Source organism: Propithecus coquereli, unplaced genomic scaffold (assembly GCF_000956105.1).
Source record: "Propithecus coquereli isolate 6110/MARCELLA unplaced genomic scaffold, Pcoq_1.0 Scaffold280, whole genome shotgun sequence".
NCBI lineage: Eukaryota > Metazoa > Chordata > Mammalia > Primates > Indriidae > Propithecus > Propithecus coquereli.
In genome coordinates, this window is record NW_012148397.1 from 4,088,765 (window position 1) to 4,111,142 (window position 22,378).

At 53.1% G+C, this 22,378-nt stretch overlaps 1 protein-coding gene across 1 annotated transcript in view; it reads left to right on the forward strand.

Annotated features, from left to right (window-relative positions):
• Positions 1-22,378, forward strand: part of ATP2C2 (ATPase, Ca++ transporting, type 2C, member 2) — a 57,110-nt gene that overhangs the window by 12,633 nt on the left and 22,099 nt on the right. Inside the window, exons 2-10 of the mRNA XM_012648220.1 lie at positions 5,406-5,516; positions 7,424-7,540; positions 11,118-11,207; positions 12,536-12,571; positions 12,672-12,733; positions 15,831-15,939; positions 19,194-19,343; positions 19,431-19,499; positions 19,866-19,941. Of these exons, the coding sequence (XP_012503674.1) occupies positions 5,406-5,516; positions 7,424-7,540; positions 11,118-11,207; positions 12,536-12,571; positions 12,672-12,733; positions 15,831-15,939; positions 19,194-19,343; positions 19,431-19,499; positions 19,866-19,941 (820 nt within the window). The remainder of the gene's footprint in view (positions 1-5,405; positions 5,517-7,423; positions 7,541-11,117; positions 11,208-12,535; positions 12,572-12,671; positions 12,734-15,830; positions 15,940-19,193; positions 19,344-19,430; positions 19,500-19,865; positions 19,942-22,378) is intronic.

Consider the following 22,378-nt stretch of genomic DNA (forward strand, 5'->3'; position numbering starts at 1 on the left):
ACTCAGTGTTTCCTGGTGCCGGGCACACTCGGGCTTCTTGGCCCTTACTGCCTCCGTCCCGTGATAGCCTCGTGGAGCCCCTGCTCAAACCTCCTCTTCCTAGAGGAGGGAGCTGAGGCACAGGCTAGGTGTTGGACAGATACATGTTGGAGAAATACATGTCCGCATAAGCCCTGGAACAGGGAAGAGATTGTTAGGGTCTAAGTCAATGAGCATTGGAAATGATTGAATCCCTGGGCTGGCCGGGGCTGGGCCGGGGGAGGCTGTCTGCCCAGAGGCGCCACGTGCTCACTCGCTCTGTCTGCAGTGAGCTCACGGCTCGCTTGGCCGGCTGGCTCGTCTGTCAGCAAGGGCCACGTTTGCCTAGCATGGTTTCCTCGGAAGCCTCCAGGAAGCCTTCAGGGTGGTGAATATCAGCTCTGGGCCATGTTTGCTTGGTGAAACTGCTCTACGTCCTTCCGGACTATTTCCTTGGGTCCAGGGACTGCCCTGCTCACCATCGCCAAGCTGACACACCAGCAGGGTCTGGTTGCTGCAGGCAAACCATGATTGAGGGTCACAGAGGAGGCACACGGACACAAAAGGCCACGTGGCGTGTGATTCCGTTTGTACGAAAGGTGCAGGGTAGTTATCTCTGTAGAGACAGGATGCAGATGAGTCGTCACCGAGGGCCATCACCGAGGGCCGGGAGAGAGAGCGTGGGGGTGACTGCTTCCTGGGTCTGGGATTTCTTTTGGGGTGGAAAAGTGTCTTGGAATGAGTTAGAGGTGGTGGTTGCACAACGTTGCGAAGAGACTAAATGCACTGAATTGTATACTTTAAAATAGTTAATTTTGTTATGTGAATTTCGCCTTAATATAAAAAAAACCAGAAAAGAGAGGAGGGGAAGCACAAAGGAGAAAGGGAGGTCTGGTTCCACCCAAATGAGGTTTGCCCGGAAGAGAGAATTAGGGATGCTGGAGAGGGCGTGTGACCTTAATCAAGACATGCCACTCTCTTTACAAAGGGACAAACTGCAACGGGAGGTGGACAGATGTCTACGAGATAAAAACAAGCCGCGGCTCTCTGAGCCCTCAGTCCCACAGCCCTGGGGCAACTACCCTCATCTCTCCTCTCCTGTAGGTGCACAAACACCTGTCATGGGTCAAGGTGTGTCCCCCCCAAAAACATATGTTGAAGCCCTAAGCCCTGCTACCCGCACACGCAGCCCTATTTGGAAATAGGGTCTTTATAGACGCGGTCAAGTTACAATGAGGTCAGGCTGGGTTAGAGCGGACCCTCATCCGGTGACGGGGTCTTTATGGAAAGAGCAGAGAGAAGACACTCGGGGAACACGGCCACGTGCTGACGGAGGCCGAGACTGGCGTGATGCATCCACGAGCCAGGAGCGCCAAGGCCTGTCGCCATCCACCAGAAAGCGGGAGAGGCAAGGACGGGTCCTCCCTGCGGCTCTCGAGGGAGCAGAGCCTGCCCACGCCTGCACTTTGGAGTTCTGGCTTCCAGACCTGTGAAAACTAAACGTCTGTCGTTTTAGGCCCCCGACTTGTGGTACTTTGTTACAGCACTCGAAACTGTTGCGAGCAGCCCTAGGAAACTCACCCTCGAAGAAACTGTTGCCAGTTCTGTGCTACCGTAACAAAGTACCACCAAACAGTGGCTTAAAGCAACAGACATTTATCGCGTCGCAGTTCCGGAAGCTCCAAGTCCAAAGTCAAGGCGGCGCAGGGCTGTCTCTGAAGGCTCCAGGCCGGTGTGTGTTCCGTGCCTGTCTCTTAGCTCGCGGCCTTGCAGCGGTCCGGGTGTTCCTTGGGGTGTGGCCACGTCGCTGCGGTCTCTGCCTGGGTCGTTGTGTGGCCTCCGTACCTTTCCCCACATCGTCTTCCCTGTGTGCACTTCTGTCTTGGTGACAATTTCTCCTTTTTATAAGGACGCCACTCCTATGGCATTGGGGCCCATGCTAATGGCTCATCTCGGCTCGATTCCTTCTGCAAAGACCCTATTTCTGCATGAGGTCACACTCTGAGTACTGGCGGCTCGGGCTTCAGACTTTCGGGGGGAGAACGCAATTTAACTACACCAGCACTTCTTTCTTTTTCGAGGCCGAATACTACTCCGCAGTGTGGGTAGAGCTCATGTTCATCCCTCACCCATGATGGGCATTTGGGCAGCTTCTGCCTTTTGGCTCTTGTGAGTTTTGTGCTGGGGTGAGCAGGCGTGAACCTGTGTTAATTGAAGCCCTCTTCAGTTCCTTGGTTATGTACCTAGGAGAGTAAGTGGCTTTTGCTCACAGAGGGAAGTTGGAGGCCAGTCCTCCCGCTCTGGGCTCCAGACTCTGCCCTGCAGTCACGGAGCACGGTGGGGGCAGGTCTTCCCAGCCAAGCCCTCCCCCTCTAGTGCCTTGTCTACCCAGTGCCTGCCCCGCCTCTTAATTGTATTAATGTTTTTGTTTTTGTTTTTCTGAGACAGAGTCTCACTCTGTTGCCCAGACTAGAGTGCAGTTGTGTCATCATAGCTCACAGCAACCTCAAACTCCTGGGCTCAAGTGATCCTCCTGCGTCAGCCTCCCGAGTAGCTAGGCCTGTGGCTAATTTTGTTACAGAGATGGGGTCTCACTAAGCTGCCCAAGCTGGTCTCGAGCTCCTGACCTCAAGTGATCCTCCCCGCTTGGCCTCCCAAAGTGCTGGGATCACAGGTGTGAGCCACTATGCATGGCCAGGGCAGGCGTTTCAAAAAAAAATCTTCAAAACCCCCCAGTGACACACACGTTCTATCCCCAGTCACAGGGCTGGTCAGTGAGGGGACAGGGTTTGAGACCAGGATGTGGGATTCTAGCCTCTGTGTTCCTTTTGCTGCACTGTGTGGCTTCCTGCTTTGGAGTTTCTTAAACATGGCTGAGCCCTCCAAAGGATGCCACCGCCCCGCACCATCAGTCCCTGTGCTTCCAATCAAGTGCCAGAGACGTGGCTCACGCCGGCACCTCCCGGGCGCTCACCGTGGGTCTGGCAGGACATCAGGCCCTCGCCATGCAGGAGCTCTCTTAGTTCTATAAAAGCATGACGAGGATGGTAGGATCATCCCTGTCTACAGGCGAGTCCACTGCAGTCAGATTGTCCCTTGCTGAGACGCCCCACCAGCAAGCGAGCGGGACTGGCTCCTGGGCACTACTGACAAGGAGGGTAAACTGAGGCGTGTGCCTGCAGCTCTTCCTCCCATGGAGCCGCCTGGGCCTGTCAACCAGTGTCCTTGGCTCTGAGTCAGAAACTCACTGAGAAGCCCCATGCACCTGACACGGGTCCCCGCCTTCCAAAGCCATGCGTTGTGGCAGACGCGGGCAGTTCAGCAATGACAACTTGCTGGCAGCTGTGTGCGTGCATGAAGTCCAGATGCAGGCTCGGTGATCCGGTGGGGGAGACATCAAGACAGAGCAACCTGCCTGTCTTCAAACGGGGTTTCCTACCCTCAGCACTACTGACATTTTGTACCAGATCGTTCTTGTGGGGGTGGGGGCAGAGCTGCTCTGTGCGCTGTGGGGGGCTCTGCAGCACCCCCAGCCTCCACCCACTAGACACCCACAGCACCCACCCCCCAGTTATGACAGTAAAAAACGTTTCAGACATTGCCCAGGTCTCCCGTGGGGAAATCTCCGCTGGTTGAGAACCCCCGTCTGAGAGGGTGGTGTGGCGGCCATGCAGGTGTGCCATTGGGTCCCCTATGAGGACGGGGGCTCCTGCCCTCTGACCCCACGTCATGTTCATGCTGACAGATGGAGCGGGGGCGGGGAATGCAGTGGCCCATTCCTGGGGTGCACAGGACTCCTCCAGTGGGCACTGTTGTGTCTCATGGGCCCAGGAAATAAGTAGATTTTTAGCTGAGTAAGCTGCTGCCCCAGACTAAACAGGACTCTGGTAAGGAGGACAGAGGTTGTCAGGGAGGGTAACTGCAGGGTGGGGTCTGCTGTGGTCCCACTGGAGGTAGTCAGGTTTTATCCCGAGAGCAACTGGAATCTATCCACGTGTTTTCAAGCATGGCGGGGGGTGTCACGACTGGATTTATACACTTCTGGGTCACCTGAGGTGCTCTATGGAAAGTGAGGTGTAGTCACGGCAAGACTGAGACCCGCCGGGGAGCAGGTGCCGAACCCCCGGGACTGCCTCCACCTGTGGTGCGGGAGAGGAGGGATCACGTACTTGGTACAGCGGAACCAGATCTTGAGGATGGAAAGGAAAGTCTGTCTTGTTGTGTACGTAACCTTGTCTTAGGGAAAGCTCGAAATGGGCGGATGAGCCTGTTGACCGTTCTGTGTGATCGCTGCCGTGCCGCCTGGGCATCGGCACACGTGAGTGGCAGCCCTGGGAAGCGGAGGTGGCCTTGCAGCTCTGCTACCCAACAGGCTTTGGGGAGGAGATCCCCTGGGGTTGGGGAGGGCACGGCAAGAGGGGAGAGAGGAATCACAATCTCTATTCCAGCGACAGGAAGAAGTTGGTCAATACCTCTCCGCCTTCCTCCTTCCCGGTTCCCAGACACCTGCTGGGAGAGGAAAAGATGATTATCGTGTCCTGGGTATCAGAATACTAGGAATAACTTTGCAGAAGCATCTAGCATTTCCCTGACTCTGAGGTGTCCTCTGTGTTAGCAGAGCCTCCCAGAACCTGCGCCTGCTCCATGCGGCCTCTTCCCAGGAAGAAGCGGGTCTCGGCACAGCACCCCCAGACTCCCAGCCCTCGGCTGTGTCCCCCACCCTTTTCTTGGATTATTTAACATGTCTCGTAGAACTGGGCTGCAATACAGCCTGTCTTCACCAGGAGGCACTCTCTAAAACATGGTGTGTACTTGACTGAGCATCCCAGAAGTTCAAGGTTCAGGGTTCTCAGTGCGCGTACTGTTGCCCTACGCCGTCATCTTACAAGTTCCAATTCCGTTAAATAAGTTTGCTTAAAAGCGAATGCGTCAGTATTAGCCAATGACTGGAAATAGCCCAAATGTCCATCCACGGTAGAACGCATCCATCGATTGTGATCCACACGTACGGTGGAAGCCGAGCAAGGGAAATTAGTGAACCGCTGCTACGTGCAGCACCTTGCACGAACCTCACTACCAGCGTCGAGCGAAAGAAATCAGACAGGAAGGAGTGTATATTGCACGTCACCATTTCTATAAGCTTCAAACCCCGGCAAACCTAATCTCTGGTGTTAGGAATCACGACCGCAGTTACGCTTCAGGTTGGCGGGTAGCACGAGGGAGTATTGGGGACCAGTAATGTCTGTTTCTTGATTTGGAGGCTGGTTGACTAGGCCGTTGTGTGAGTTGCACACTTGTGCACGTTTTCTATATGTGTTTTGTGCTTTAAAAAGATGCATCGGTAAAAAACTTCAATTTGCTTGACAACAGTCCTGTTCTTTCCCCAGATCGATGAGCAACATGAGCTCAAAGCCATCGAAAAGGAGAAGAAGGTGGCAGCTCTGCCGCCCAAGGAAGCGTGCAAATGCCACAAGGAGGATCTGGCCGAAGCACTTTGTGTAAGAATCGAATTCGTGTCTGATGCCAACTGTTAAAGATTTTTAGATTTAGAAGAAAGCCACAGAAAGCCCTGAAGACAGCTTTGAAATGCGGCGTTATTATACATTTGTAGCATCGATGTCGGAAAAGGTCCACGGTGAATGGTTCCGAGTTCCCAGGGAGAACAGCAACGCTGTTGTCAGCAGAGCTCACCCGCGTTAAGCCCTTGTGGGGAGACAGGGTCCTTCTGAACCCTTTGTGCGCCTCGTTTCTCTTAACGCTCCCGCGTGCTGGCGAACGCACGGAGGCACAGAGAAGGCGTGACCCACACGGTTAGGCAGTGGCCCGGCCCTGGATTAGATGCAGCACAGCCCGCCGTGGAATCCTTAATTTACTTAGAAACCCGAGCAAGCGCACTGCCGCACAGGTGTGTGCACACACAACACGCCACACTCGGGCAGAGCGAACGAGTCCGCCGGCACGGGGCACATCCTCCGATTTCAAGGAAGTTGGAAGTCGATGATTTATGCCCGTCTTTTCTTGAGAACAATCCAAAAGTCTATTTAAATTCAAGGTCTACTTATTTTTATTTGGAGAAGGGGAGGGAATATTTTTTCCCTGCCTGAACATTTTCCCGACCAAGAAAATGAGCTAGATTTATTTTTCCCTGTTCAAAAGAATCTAGGAGTCAGTTCCGCTTTCCCCGTCACCTCTACCGGCAAGTACAGCTCCCTTGTTGTTGACCTTTTAAAAACAAGGGCACCTTTGTTGTGACCAGGACAACAAAGTTCCCTTCCATTATTATTGGCTCAAATTATATATTTGATGAATTTGTTTATGGAAAGAGTTTGGAATGGTGTCTGGCACAACGAGTGTACAATACAATAGTTTCAGCTACTACCGTTTCTTAGGGCAGGACTCGTGTGTGTGTGTGTGTGTGTGTGTGTGTGTGTGTGGTTTTTTAAAAAAAAATTTTGATTGCGATAAAATAAACCACATAAAATTTAGCATCTTGATCATCTTAAGCGTGCATTTGGGTGGTGTGAAGTACACTCACATTGTTGTGTGACCATCAGCATTACCCATTCCCAGAATCCTTTTCATCTGACAAAACCAAACCTCTGTCTCCATTAAACACTAACTCCCCGTTCCCTGTCCCCAGCCCCTGACGGCCATCATTCTACTTTCTGTCTCTCTGAATTTGACTCCACCGGGGACCGAGTATTAAGTGGGATCGCACAGAATTTGTCTTTTTGTGGTTGGCTTATTTCAGTTCAACCTCACGGTATAACTTGAAGGCTCACCCGTGTTGTAGCCTGTACCAGAATTTCTGCATTTCAAAGCTAAATAATGTTTGATTGTCTGTATATACCACATTTCATTTATTCATTCATCACTGACACTGGGGTTGCCGCCACCCTTTGGCTATTGTGAGCAAGGCTGTTATGAGCACGGGTGTGTAAACATCTCTTTAAAATTCACTTTCAATTCTTTTGGTCCTATTCCCAAAAGCGGCATTGCTGGATCACAGGATAATTCTATTTGTAGTTTTTTGAGGAGCTGCCGTACTATTTCCCACAGCAGCTGCACCATTCTACGGTCCCAAGGCCTATTTTTTTTTTTTTTAAAGAGGAAAATTCATGTTTCTGCATTTCTGGAATTCCACGCTGTAGTTCCATTTGTTGAAATAGGGGCCCAGGGTCATCTTTTCTGCTGTAATTAGGGGCAGGAGTGGTGATCGAACTGCGCATCTTCCTTCTGTCTCTGCACCCTCCACGTGGGGTCTTGGAACGGGTCCCCTCACCCTTGTGCGCAAGGCCATGTTTCTAGTGCGTTCTAGCAGCTGGACTCTAGAGTGGAAATCTGTGACTTGGGCTCCTCGGCCCTTGCTGGGCCCATCAGCTCCCGTTTGGCTGTGTCCTCGCAGGTAGACCTACACACCGGGCTGTCGGAGTTCTCGGTGACGCAGCGCAGGCTGGTGCACGGCTGGAATGAGTTTGTCGCTGACAACACCGAACCTATTTGGAAGAAATACCTCGATCAGGTAGGACCACGGGTGTCATTCTTTGCATTAACACACGCAAGCCAGGGAGGGTGGGGCAGCCATTCATCATTTAAATACTGGTCGAGGATGTCCTTGGACAGGTCACTCTCCTTTCAGGCTGCTCTTAGCAGGCAGAGCGACCATGAGCAGATAACTAACTACCCAGGCAGCCGCAACCATGAATGGTAGTGATTACACTCATAGAGGGTTTACCACGTGCCAGGCACCAGGCTAAGTGAACAAGTAAGTAAGTGAGCATTCATCTGCGTAATCCTCCTGCTAATCCCTGTTTTGCAGATGAGGAGGGTGAAGTACGGAGAGGTGGAAAGATTTTCCCAGGGTGTGTAGGGCTGCCAGGTTTAGCAAAAAAAACACAAGATTCCCTTTTAAATTTGAATTTCAGATCCATAAACAAGAGGTAATTTTAGTATACGTATGTACCAAATATTGCAATGAACATACTTATTTTTTTAAAGTTCTTTGTTTATCTGAAATTCAAATTTACCTGGGCATCCTACAGTTTACCTGCAACCTGAGCCCAAAGTCACGTAGCAGTGAGACGCAGCCCTGACAAGCACATCCAGGGCGCTGGCTTCAGGGCCCCGGCCCCTGCTAGCTGCTGCTGTTGGCGCTGGCATGGTGCTGGGTGGATGGCACACAAGTGACATGCCCAGAAGCCATTAGGAAGAGGAAAGAAAAAAATTGAAATAGACAGGCCTGCAAGTTCCAGTCTGGAAGTCGGCACCCCCACCACCCAACCAGGACCGGTTCAGAAAGTCCCAGAATTTTCCAGATACCTCAGGGCATTCAAGTTGCCCTTTGCACACCTTGGCCCCCATCCCGTCCCTGGCAGCCCCTCCCTTCCTCTGGCTCCTGGGCCGCACCCGGCTTAGCTGCCTTCCTATTGGCTCCGTGTTTGAATCTTCCTGGATTGGTCGATTCAGGGACCAATCACAGTCCTCCTTGCAACACCTTTTCCTCCCCATAGTGGGCTGAGTGGTGTCCCCCCAAATTCATGCCCACCTGGAACCTTACAATGTGACTTTATTTGAAAACAGGGTCTTTGCAAATGCGGTTAGTTAAGAAGAGGTCACACTGGATTGGGGCGGGCCCTAAATCCCATCACTGGTGTCCTTAGGAGAAGCCCAGGCAGGTGTGCACGTGCACGCGCGCACACACACACACACACACACACACACACACACACACACACACACACATACACGCATACACACAGCAGTGCGTGTGACAATGAGGCAGCCATCGGAGGCATGTGTCTAGGAGCCAAGGAACTCCAAGGACTGCAGCAACCGCCAGGAGCTGAGTGGCAGGAAGGTTCTGCCTGGAGCTTGCGGAGCGAGCGCGCTGCTGACACTCTGCTTCCAGGCTCCCGGCCTGCAGCTGTGGGGGAACAAGCTCCCGCTGTCTCAGGCCCCCGGTTCGTGGAAATTCGCTACAGCGGCCACAGGAAACCCGTAGGCCCCTGGGCTCTGCAGAGCTCACACTTCCTGCTTCTCCGGAGCTCTGTCCTCCCCTGGGCTTCCAAGGAAAGGGCGTGTCCGCATCTGGGCGGTGACTCTTTGGCCGTGGTCGTGAGCTATGCCAGGCGGCTCGAAGTCCAGCCTGAGGACTCTCCCAGCCCCGTCCCCCACGCCGAGCTGCCCCAACCTACCCGTCACCAGGCGCTCACGGAACCAAAATTGGGACTTCTTCTCTAATGTTCTTCAACCCTTTATTAAGGAAAATTCCAAAAATATTCATAAGCAGAAAGAATAACATAATGACTTCCACATACCCATCACCTCGCTTCAACAATTACCAACCCATGTTGCCACGTTTTTAATGCCCCACTTTTTTCTCTGCAGCAGAGGGAACCAATTCTAGACACTGAGTCATTTTAGCAGTTACCTGCCGATGTGTATCTCTCCTGTTTGAGAACAGCTTCCTTTCTCCTACCCCGGGATGCCCGTATCCCAGGGACACCGCTAGCGCTTCATTAGTACTGCCAAAGACGGCTCTGCACACTTGGCTGGGTAGAACCCGGGTCTGAACAAGCCCACCCGTTGCTTTTGGATGGTGTGTTTCATTCTAAACTCTTTTTCTAATCTGTGAATTCGTGCCGGTGGAACAGCTTATGGAGGCCACACATTAGTGGACGGTTTATTTGCATATCGAAGACATCACCGTTACGGAGAAGCCTGTAACTTATTGCACGTGGTCTGTCCTGGGAACGTCAGTGCAGGTCTCCAGTTTTTTTTGGGGGGGGGGTTCTACAGGCCTGCCGGGTTAGTCCCCACCCGAGTGTCTCAGACCCTAGCGCCAGGGCGCAGTGGGCAAGCTGGCTTCGAGGTGCGGTTCTCTCTGGAAGTGTGGCGACCCCTCCCTACCCTCCAGCCCGGCCCTGGCAAGGACAGATGGGAAAACGTCCCCATGGACCAGCTGTTGGATCAAGAGCCCTGACACAGGGGCCGTTTTCTGGAACTCGAGTGGCCACAGTTCCTCCATTGAACCAGGTCTACCGAGTGCCTTCCGTGATGGGTCTGGAGCTCCTCGTGGCCACTCCCCACCGAGCAGCCACTGTACTCTCGTGGCCACGTTGAGTGCTCACAAGAGCCAGGAGGGAGCTGGGGCTGGGAAGGCAGGGGTCTGCGTGAGGTTTCTGGGTGAGATAATGGTGGGGACGGGGGTAGAGCCCACCGGATCCCCGAGCTCCCGCCCACCACGCCGCGTGCTCAGACCTGCGCATAAGCGCGTGTGATGCAGCCCCGGGTTCAAGGCCATCCCTCCAGGCCCACGATGCAGTGATGGAGGGTGAGACCACGCCCATCCCACGGTCCTCCTCCGGCTACATGTCCACCACTGGTGACTCTCCCAGTGGTCATCCTGACACTGTCCTCATCAAGACCCCATCAGACCCTGCCTTTGAGTCTTGGTCTTGCCTTGCCTAATCCCAAATGTTCCGGGCCAGGTTCTAGGTCCCGGGAGGGCTGGGAACACCAGGGTGGTCTGTGTCCTTGGGAAGATTATGTTCTAGCAGTCAATAAAGACAAGCGCTTGATAGACTTGTCTCTAAGACGACAAATGTCTTTGGACTGCTCAGTCTTAAAGAGTCAAAACAGTTGCTGTGGCATGCTCAGGGCCACTGGTGAGCTGACCAAAAAGGCCCTGTGCCCCATGCAGAGGAGATAAAACATGGCAATTCTGGGAGGAGGGTATGCGTATGTCTGTCTGTCTGTCTGTGAAATCCCTTCGTGCATCCCACCGCATGACACTGATAGGCTGCTTTTCATGAGCAGCAGGAATCACACGTTTGATCACATTTCCCCCTTTGCGTTGGCTGCTGGGAAGCTCAGAGCCCAGTGCGCAGCCCTGTTTTAAACAACGATGACTGACTTGTTGATATTTTAACTCTCGTCCTGATCCTGATCTTTGGTCTGCTCTCTCTGGTCCTGTTTTTATGTGTTTGTGTTTCCCTTCAACTATAACATGAGCTACCACGAACTGTCTCTGTGAAACGGAGGGGCAGATACATAAAATGATAACTAAAGAACACACCGGCCTCTATTTCATCTTCCAGTTTAAGAACCCCCTGATCCTGCTGCTGCTGGGCTCTGCCTTGGTGAGCGTCCTCACCAGGGAGTACGAGGACGCCGTCAGCATCGCCGTGGTGAGTGTGTCGGGAGCAGCGTCCAGCTCCCAGGCGGGGCTGCAGGGGCTGGCTGAATCTCTGCTTATTGTCATTATGCGAGGAAAACAGTTTGCTGCAGAAAAACAAAAACAGAAAATATAGCAGAAAGAAAGGAAAGCAAATCCACATCCTTCTTCCCCACTGTGCTGTCTTGGTGGACACTATGTTGCTTCTAGTTCGTTGCTGTTGGGAACAGCGTGTCAATGACTTTCTTTCCCATGGCCCCTGGCATGCAGCAGCCAGATGTCGGGCTGTGCACACTTACAGACTCATCACCCTTAATCCGTTACCCAGAGATAATCACTGAACACTTAAACAAATTTTTTTGGCTGGGCATGGTGGCTCATCCCTGTAATCCCAGCACTTGGGGAGGCTGAGGGAGGAGGATTGCTTGAGACCAGCCTGGGAAACATAGTGAGACCCTGTCTCTACAAAAAAAAAAATTAGCCAGGCGTGGTGGTGCGCAACTGTAGTCCCAGCTGCTCGGGAGGCTGAGGCAGGAGGATCGCTTGAGCCTAAGAGTCCGAGGCTGCAGCGAGCTGTGATCAGCTACAGCACCCCAGCCTGGGTGAACATCAAGACCTTGTCTCAAAAAAAATCTTTTTCTAAATTTAGGTGCAATTCATACGATAAAAAAAGTCACCATTTTATTAATAAAGTGGACAATTCAGTGGAGTTTAATACCTTCATAACATCGTACAACCACTGCCTCTGTCTAGTTCTGAAACATCTTCATCATCTCAAAAAGAGACCCCAAGCCACTAAGTCACTTCCTGTTCTCCCTCCACCCCTTGGCAGCCGGGGTGGCCGCGCACTTGCCTGTCCCCGATGTGTCTCAGAGAGGGACTCACACTGCGCCTGGCCTCCGTGGGATGCCCCTCGCTGGCTCCCGTCCCACTTCCTTCTCTCGTGCACGTCACTGTCTCCAAATACAAGCGCAGACTCGCTCCACACGACAGAGTTTGCTGCTCCTGTGCGAAAGGCGGGGTTAGAGCCACCCTGATGGGGGACGGTGTCTACCACGTACGGAGAGAACATGGCAGTTTATGAAAGAACACGCCTGTGTCGTGCGATGCCGCGTTGCGTGTCTTTGTGGGAAGATCTAGCGGACGTCTGGGTGGTGGAATTCGGTTCCTCTGCTCTCCTGGCTTGTCTGCCTCCCAAAGTTCTTCATTGCGCACTTACTTTGCAAGGAGAAGGGAAATCTGTTTTGAAAGGCGTGTTCCCCGCACCCCCGCCCGCCGCGGCCCCGCACGCTCTCTCGTGGAGCCTCTGGCGCTCACGCCCTGCTCTCGTTTGCTCTCCAGGCCGTGCTCATCGTGGTCACCGTCGCCTTCATCCAGGTGAGTGTTTCCTGAGGTCCTGGGCCGGGAGACCTGGGTGGGAAGAGAGCGTCACGGAATTCCCACCTCTGAACGGCGTGTCTGATGTGCTTCCTGCCAGGAGTACAGGTCAGAGAAATCTCTGGAAGAGCTGACTAAGCTGGTGCCTCCGGAATGCAACTGGTAAGTTGGCACCTCCTTGGGACTTTTTGGTTCATTAGAGAAATTGATGGGCTGGTGAGTTTGGCAAACATCATATCCTTTGTATATCACATCTTGCTGGAAGTTATGAGACCTGCTGTCCGCCTTGCCAACAGATTGCTATGTGTCTTTGGGCATGTCACACAACCTCTCTGGGCCTCAATTCTATCATCAGTGTCCAGATCAGGGTACCTAGCCTGGGGGTCAGGGACGGCAGGAGTGGCTTGGGGAGGAGCGTGGCCCATGAAGCTTGTGAAATAGTCTTCAAACTGTGCGCATTTATTCTAGGGAGAGTTCGGAAGTTTATTTGGATTCTCCGAGGGTGAAATCAGAGAGGGATGAGACCCAGGGCTTTCGCAAGCCGGCTGCAGAGCGGGGCACGTGGAGAGCGTGAGCGCTGGGCATCGCCACTGTTCCATGTGCCATTGCGCGGTTCTTACCAAAGAGGTTTAAAATGGAAAAAGAAAAGCCAAAAATGTCCACCAGTGCCACACAGGCGTTTCTGTTTCATGCAACACTGCATGATAGAACTTGCCGGAAATGTTCTACAGTCCGCCCCGTCCAGTACGGCATCACTAGTCAAATGTAGCTACCGAGGACTTTAAATGTGGCCAGGGCAACTGAGGAACTAGATTCTTAACGTCACTGAGTTTTAATTTAGATACTTACACGGGCGCAGTGGCTACCGCCCTCGACAGCTCAGGGGTAGAACATTCGCAAGCGCCCTTCTTTAGGGGTGGTTGCCGCGGGTAAAGGAAGCTGGCGGCACAGAAGGGAAAATGACTTTTTCTAAATTCAGTTTTGAGAATTCCAGCAGTTGATAAGTTTATTCTCCTTGTAAAAAATGATATGATTTCAGAAAGTCCAAAATCTCCCTCACCGCTACCATTAGTGACATCAATTGAGGTCACTTCCGGCTAACGTGTCTGTCCCAAACATACGTCGCTGCTCAAAGTAGTAGCAGGTATCTCGTGACCTGCGGCGCCTGGAGGGGCTTAAACGCAGGGCAGCTCCGTGTCCTGAAGGATAATTCGGTGGGGGAGCCTTAGTGCGTATCTGGGCCTGTGGTACAACCGAGTCACGGGGCTGGGGACAGAAAGTGCTGGTGAGATAGAGCCCCACCTCTCACGGACTCAGCGCTCAGGGGGCGTGTGTGTGTGTGTGTGTGTGTGTGTGCATGCGACACAAGGCAAAGAATGACAAAGTAGGGACAAAGGGGACGATATGCGATTGACTAGCATCGGGGAGGGGGCGTCAGTGCCAAAGCGCCATTGGAAGCGGTGGAAGCGTCTGGGCTCGGTGGCTGGACGAACACGGCCACCAGGAGTCCAGATGTGCGGTGCCATGCCACGAGCAAACGGAAGCATAAATGATTTATGGGCTCAATGATCCGATCTTAAGATTAAATACCAAGTCGTGGCCTTTGAGGTGAATGATGCGCATAATTGATGTCCCCAGAACTCACTTCTAACAGACACCTTCCTCTACACAAACAGCAGCGGCCGGCAGCGGGAGAGTTTCCCTGACGCCACAAAGCCCCGGGCTCCGAGTCTCTGAGACTCGTTTTACAAACCGGGGGGAGCCCTGCCATGCAGAGCCCTGACCTGCGACCCCCATCCTGGGCGCAGTTACCAAACGCTTACTGAGCCCGTCCTGCATGTCCAGGGAGAGAGAGCTGAGGTTACACCAGGGGAACAAGCGCGAAGGCCCCGGGCTTCGGGGAGCTCGCGTTCCTACCGGGGGAGGTAGCGATGAGCAAGTGAAGAAACAAGGTGGTTTGGGAATCACACGGGGACGTTAAAGCCAAAGAATAGCCCCAAACCCAAAGCCACACAAAAACCAAAAAGCCCCACTGAGATGTCATGGTGTCTGGTGGGGGTGAGGACAGCTCTAAACAGCTGGTGATGAGGCTGCCCTGATCTGACATTTAAGGAGGAGGTGACATTTAAGTTGAGGCCTGAGGAACAGGAGCCAGCCACGGGCAGGGCTGAGGGAACAACAGGTATGTCTCTATAGGCACTCCTGGCCAAAAGAAGCAGAAAATTCAACCGTACAAACTACAGGAAGTTATATTGTATCATAGCAAGGGACCCGGGGTGAGGAGCAGTGGGTTAGTTAGTTCAAGATGACACCAAAGGCCTAGTCCTTTTACCTCTTTGCTCTGCCACCTTCAGCTTGCTGGCTATGTCCTCTGGCTGGCTCTCCTCATGGTCCCCAAATGGCTGCCACAGCTCCAGGCATCACAGCAAAACATGCAAGGTTCACAGAAGGGGTGTGCGTGAGTGTGTATGCATATACAGAGTAAGGAAACCTTTCCCACGAGCCCCCAGCAAATGTCCACTTGTGTGTCATAGGCCAGTGCTACGTTATGTGCCCACACCTAAGGCAGTCACGGGCAGGGGTCTTGGCCAGGCATGACTCACTCCCTGGAGGAGGTGGCTGTGGGGAGAAGGGTGGGTACCTCCCTCCCCAGGAGGGAGCTGTGATCTGATGTGGGCTCTGAGAGCAGGGTGGACTGAAGGGGCCAGAGGCAGGCAGGGGTCAGCGGGGCCGGGCGAAGGGTGGGGCACCTGGGATTCCAGCCCTTGCAGGAAGCACAGCGACAGTCCAAGGGCAGGTGGTCATGGCCCCTGGGAGAGGAGGGGACTCCTCAGCACATGAGATGCTCCCTCCAGCTGCCACAAGGCCCTGCCATCGCTGCTCCCGAGACGGGTCCTGCAGCCCAGAGTGGTGTGTTCTCTGAGGACGGGAGCGCTGCTGGCTCCCTTGGGAGGCTTTAGAGCCTCCTCCGTAGACCCACAGAAGCTTCCGGGGGACGTGTGGCCCGGCCTGTTTCCAGGCAGGGTAAACAGGAGTAGCCCCATCTTTCAGATGAGGCCCAGGGTCGCCCAGAAGGCGCACACTTTCCCCAAAAGACTTTTAGGACACGTGACTTTAAAAAATAATTACATCGCGAAGGCACAGGGTTTGCTTATGATGGAAAGAGAAAGTGTGTTTCTATCCTCTCCGCTCAAATTTGTCAAATGCGTAAAAATGGAACGTCAGCGCGGCCTGTTGCTTTTTCCCACACCACGTGCAGCCTCAGAGAAGGAAAACTCCAGCACGTGCTCGCGCGGGAGCTGGTGCCCGGAGACGTCGTGTCGCTCTCGATCGGAGACCGGATCCCCGCGGACATCCGGCTCACTGAGGTGAGTGGTCCCGCAGCCGTGTCAGCGGGAGACGGGGACGCCTGCCTTATTGTAGCCACGTGTGTCCTCCCATACCCCCCCTTCTTTCCAACACGCACGTGCGCACAAATACACACACGCACGCGTGCACACAAACCAGTCTGGGTTTAGCAAACGAGCTAATTCTAAGCATAAAGCCCCTCAAACCACATTCCATAAATTATTTATTCTCATTTTCAGGATAAGCCTCACACATTTTGGTCATGGGATTTGCCCGTTCCGAGCAGGCTGCGGCAGGCAGCACATTAAACCAAGGCGGGGCTGGGGGATGGAGGCAGAGTTGGTTCTAGAAACAGGCACGGAAGTCGGGAAGGGGCGATATTAGACTGCCTTCCAACAAAGAGGGGAACAGAACTGGCAGGAACACGCAGGGCAGACGAGGTTTGAGGACGTGGGGTGCGGGGCAGGCTCCCCCTCCAGCCAGTGTGGGTCTCGGGGCGTCACAGCTTCTCGGAACAACGCCCGAGGCGCTCTGGCGAGGGCATCCTGGCTGCCCAGAAGGTTAAATCACGTCCCGTGTGGCCTGTTGATGGGAGCAACCTATTTTCTTCCAAGAACGTGTGAGGATGGTTCAGAGATTTTAGCGATAAAGGATTAAGCACCAGTTATGTGCTGGAATTATTTCCCGGTGCGTTCTTGGGAACTGTGGGATCAGTGACGTCCTGCTGTCATAAAAGGGTGCGTCGCAGGAGGGGGCAGAGAGGGCAGAGCCAGCCCCGGGGACCTGCGTTTACAACGGTGCCAGCCAGTCTGGGAAGTGGGGGCAGGGCCAGAGGACAGTCTTGTGTGTGGACGCCAGACTCGCAGATCTCAGGCAGGGCCGGGCTGGGCAGGGAGGTGTCCAGGATGCCACACTGAAGGACGGGTCACGCGCAGGCCCAGGCTGGTCCCTGTGCAGCTCCTCCCCGCGTTCAGCATCCGGCATCCGACTCCAAGTCAGGGGCGCGTGGATTTGTGGCACCTGCAAGGAAGACTGGGAAAGCCGGTGTGACATCATCACTTCTCTGTTGAGAGGTGGGCTCTGCCCGACGGCATGGGAGTTCTCCAGGCACGGGGCGGGGTCCGCATGCTGGGCAGCCAACAATAACAACACGTGTCAACTCCACGTGCCGCTGTAGAGGCAAAGAGAGGCGGTGCAGAGAGGTGGGTCATGCCTGGGTTTCAGCCCTGGGTCCATAATTCAAAGCTGTGTGACCTTGAGTAAGTTACTTAACCTCTCTGTGCCTCAGCTTTCTCATCTGGAAAACAGGGGATGATGATGCCCATGGGGTAGTTGTAAGGATTAAGTGACTTCATAGCTGCACAGTGCTCAGAGCAGCGCCCGCACGGGTGAGTGATGGCCGGTGTCCAGCTGCCACGGTTGCGGAGCACACTGAGGGTCAGAGCTCCCTGGGTCTCAGCCCTGGCCCTGCAGCCCCTAGTGTGCGACCTGGGAAAGGGACTCACGTCTCCGAGTCTCGGTTTCCTCGTCTCTGACGCTGGCTTCTACCTCACGGGTTGTCGTGTAGCTGGAACAAGCTGTGACCTGTAACATGCTGAGCACGGGCCTGTCGTGGGGTCAGCAGCCCCCAGAGATTAGTGACTGATTTTATTCGTCGTTACGGATCCACGCGACAGTAAAACAACTTTTCCACCCCACGTAACTCCCTCGCTGCTTCACTGGCCGTGTCCCCGCCCTGCTTCTGTTGGGTAAACTGCATGCTGTGTACGACACCACACGGGTTTTGTCCGAGGCCACCAGCCATGAAGACCGCGGATTTCCCGACCGGTATTTTGCAACCCTGCTGAGCGGTCAATAGCCTTGTTTGTGCGCGGGGGGAGAGCGTGGCCAGGGCTGCGCTCTGAGGCCCAGGGGTGCTTATATATGTTTGAAACCATTCAGGCCCACGAAGCAGCAGGTTCAAGAAAGCTCTTGAAATAAGTAACCCAGTAACAGCCCTTTTGCATGGTGTGTGTGAGGTCACGAGACATTTTCTCTTTCCCAGAATTAAACAAAGACAAAAGGCCTCGGCCAGGGACTGAGCTGGTATAGCCAGGAAGGCAGGTCACCGGCCTTTCTTCTTGCCCCCTGCCATCTCTGAAATGAAAAGGGGATTCTACTGGAGTTGACAAGGCTCCAAGCAGTGCTGTGACTCAGAGGCCGCAGCACCGGCGGGGTGTGAGCCCTGCGTCTGCGCAGGCCCGAGCCAGAAGCAGCCACGACTGTGCCCACCTGCGGGCTGTCATCCTTGGGGACTGGGATCTCATGGCAGTGCATGTATTTTTAAAAGATCATAATTGCATTTACAAAGTTTTAAGTTATAGAGAACTCACAGGCCCCTGTTAGAGAAATGCAGATCTGACTGCGGTTCCCTGGCGGATTCGTGGACAATGGCTTCGCTCTCCAGGCTGGTTCTATGTGCTTAAATGATAAGGTCCTTAGGGACAGAGCCCACCCTAAGCCCCTCATATGTCCTCAACAGTACCTGGCGCAACTCTGGCCAAGAGAGCCTCTCCCGGTGAGCGGCATGCCCCCGGTCTGTTATCGAGCAGCAGCTTTGCGAGACGGTGAAGAGGCAGCTTCTAGAACCAGAGCCTTAGTTCCAGTCTCTCTTCTGCCGCTAACTAGCTGTGGAAACCTGAGCAAGTTATTTCATCTCTCTGTGCCTCAGTTTCCCCATATGTCAAATGGGGAAAATAAGAGCATCTTCCATGGAGGGGACGAGGACCAAGAGCCTTGGGAGGAGCCCAGCCCGGGCCAGGCACGTAGCAGGTGCTCTGCAGACGCCAGCACCTCCCGTCCTTTTCCCGGCGGGATGGGTGTCTCTGGTGTTAGCACAACCTTGGCTTGTCCCTGGATTACCCGGCTAAGTTACTCCGTGGGATCGTACAGGAATCTCCAAGGTGGGCAGGATGCTGAGCGTTAGAAAAGCACAGGTGTTTTGAAAGGTGTATTCTGGAATAGCCATTGCTTTGGTATTTTTTAGGCTATATTAAAATTTCAAATAACATTAAAAGAAGGTGCGAGACTTTTATGTTTGTCAAGAAGGACCATACGTGCAAAGCTTTTCTGAGTCCCGTGTGCATTAGAGCTCACACTTCTGATATCCGTTCCCTGATTTCAACATGTTCCTCGGTTCACATCCTTTAAGGCGCTGGGTACCATTCTATGCTTCTAAAAACAACTGTCAGGATGAGAGGGGCAGTTCCACGGCCTCTTCCCTTCACTCTCCCAGGTCACAGACCTCCTGGTGGACGAATCCAGTTTCACGGGAGAAGCCGAGCCGTGCAGTAAAACGGACAGCCCGTTGACAGGCGGGGGCGACCTCACCACGCTGAGCAACATCATCTTCATGGGGACCCTGGTGCAGTACGGGAGGGGCCAGGTGAGCCCCGGGGCTCCTGGGACCTCAGCCTCCATCACCCACAGGCCCCAGCCTTGGGGTTCACACCTCTCTCTCTCCTGAACACAGGGAGTGGTGATTGGAACGGGGGAAAGGTCCCAGTTCGGAGAGGTGTTCAAGATGATGCAGGCTGAAGAGGTGAGGGCCAGGTGGGGCTTGGGGCTTTGTGGGCTGGGGTTTGAGACTGTTCTCGGTGAACGATACCAGGGCTGCCTGCCCCTTAGGAGTGAGGAGGATGGGGCTAATGGGAATATACTTTTTAAACTTCTTTTTTGTTTTAAAACATTTGTTAGCCTTTTCATAAAGATATAACTTTCAGGCAGTACCACGCACAGATCTTAAGTGTGGAAGTCAGTGCATTTTGACACACGTGTGCCCCCGTGTAATCATCACTCAGCTCAAGCTATAGGGCAGTAAGGTGAATGCAGTTGGGAAAAAGCCAGGCGGAAGCTGGGACACACTGCTGGGAGCTCGTCCAACAACCCATGGTTCTCACCCTTCCAGACGCCCAAAACCCCGTTACAGAAGAGCATGGGCAAGCTGGGGAAGCAGCTGACGCTCTTCTCCTTCGGCATCATTGGTGAGTGGAGCATCCCTGCCCTGGCTTCTAGACGTGGAAGGGGTCGTCCTGGGGCAGCCACCACGTCCGTTTCTCAAACATCTTGCTACTCGCCTGCATGGGGATTGGGATCAGAGACTCTCCAGCAGCAGCCAGAGGTTCCTGTATTAGTGGCACCAGGCTGACTGCTGTAACAAGCAGCCCCTACATTTCGTGCCTTGACATAGTAAACGCTTGTTTCTTGCTCACACTGCAATCCATAGACCTGTTCCTGGTCCAGTGGCTTTCCCAGATTGCTCAGCTACACATGCTGACTCAGACCCAGGCTCCTGCTGTATTGTTGCTCTGCCTTCCTCTAGGTCCTTGGAGGCCATAATTCTATTCAGCCAGCAGGTGGGGAAAGAGAGAACATGGAAGCTTGTGGGGAGTTTTTAAGGCACAGACCAGGAAGTTGTGTCATCACTTTTGCCCTTTTTTATTGGCCAAAATGAAGTCACATGACCTACCTAACTGCAAAGGAGACTGGGAAATGTAGTCTAGCTACACACTCAGCCATATTTCTATGCTTCTAAATAGGTCATGCCTGGGCCCATGCTTTCTGGCCTTTAGTAATACACCAAACAATGTCAACATGACGCTACAGACCTAAATTTAGGTCTTAAACCTTAACATCCCCCAGGGGCTGCCCTGGTCCCTTCAACTGCTTCTTCCTGTTTCTAGCTCTGGCCTTGATTCTGTGTCCTTCATTCCAGTCTTTAGTGCCTGGCCCATAGTAGATGCTCAATAAACCTTTGTCAAGTGAGTGATTTACTAAAGGAACAAGGCAACAAACCACTGCCCATAGCACATGCAGTGACGAGGGGAGTACTGGCTGGAACTGCAGAGCCAGAGAAAGTTCTTGGGAGGAACAGCTGTCCCTCCTAGCAGCTGTTTTATGGTACATCTGGCCACCCAGATGCATTAATTCATTTACCGAGTGTCCTTCGGTACACTAGATCCTGTGCTGGGTTCTGGGGCCACCAAGATGAGTCAAACACAGATTTTGCCCTTAGAAGGCCCCAGTCCAATAGGGGAGAGACACCTGTATAAATATGAAATGTGAAGGTGACTGTTAGTCTTGCTTGGGTGTCTTCTTCCCAAACCTGAGTTTTGGATGTACTGCCCAGAGTTTGCAAAACCCCTAGGTTTGCTGTCTTTAAGTAGCTCTCTACCCTCTTCCCTCCTCTCTGCCTGATGTTATCCCGGAACAGTGATGGAAATATGTTTTATCTTAACCTGCAAGTCTGACAAAATTAGGGCAGCTCTGTGCTATGAGTAGATTTTGAAGCCACGCTCAGGCTTGGTGGCAGAGGACTCTGATGGATTAGTGATGTCTGCCCAGGCACAAGAGGCAGAAACAGCTATGCATGGCCATCCTCCCTTTGCCCTCCTCGGCTGCAGATTAGACATGTCTGGCAGGATAGAGTGCCCAGAGGGCCTGGCTGCAGAGGTCTCTGTTGCATTCTAGAGCAGTGGTTGGAAACTGTGGCTTCTAGGCCAAATTTGCTCTGCTCCCTAGTTTTGTATGGCCAGCAAGCAGAGAATATTTTTTACATTTAAAAAATTTTTTAAAAAATCAAATGAAGAAAAATATCTCATGCTGTAAAAATTGCATGTAATTCAAATTTCAGTGTTCTTTAATAATGTCTTATTGGGGCCGGGCATGGTGGTGCGCGCCTGTAGTCCCAGCAACTCGGGAGGCTGAGGCAGGAGGATCGCTTGAGCCCAGGAGTCTGAGGTTGCAGTGAGCTAGGCTGATGCTGCTGCACTCTAGCTGGGCCACAGAGTGAGACTCTGTCTCAAGAAAACTATAACTCTTATTGGAACACCGGCCTGCCCGTTCACATCTTGTCTGTGGCTGCCCTCAAGGTGCAGTGGCGAGGCTGAGTTTCAACAGAGACCACGTGATCCGTAAAGCCAAAGCTACTTACTGTCTGGCACGTCACAGGAAGTTTTCTGACACCCGCCCTAGCTGGTGGGGTTATGGGAAGGAGATCGCACTACAGTAATGAGCACTGATGTTCTCCCTCCATAACCCCAAGGGCAAATACCAAGGAAATGTGCTTCAAGGCAGATCGTCAAAGTAGATAGCATTCACAGGACTTTCCACAAGATGAAATCTGTTTTAAAAAAAAAAAAAAGTTCCAAGGCTTGTATAACCCCCTATTCCTCAAGTTAAATTAGAGCTTAATTACACTGGCGTGTCCGTGGCAGGGCCGATGACAGCACTCGGACATTTTTTTCTTTTTAACATTTCAAGAACTGCTCTAGCAATGTAAAAGGTTTGAAACTGGGTTCCACGGATCCCTAAAGGGTCCACAGGGAAGAGGCAAGGCCACAGTGACAGGCTGGGAAATGCCTTCCTGGGGAAGGTAACGTTGGCCAATTCCCGTGGTGTAAATGCTCTCGGCATGGTGCA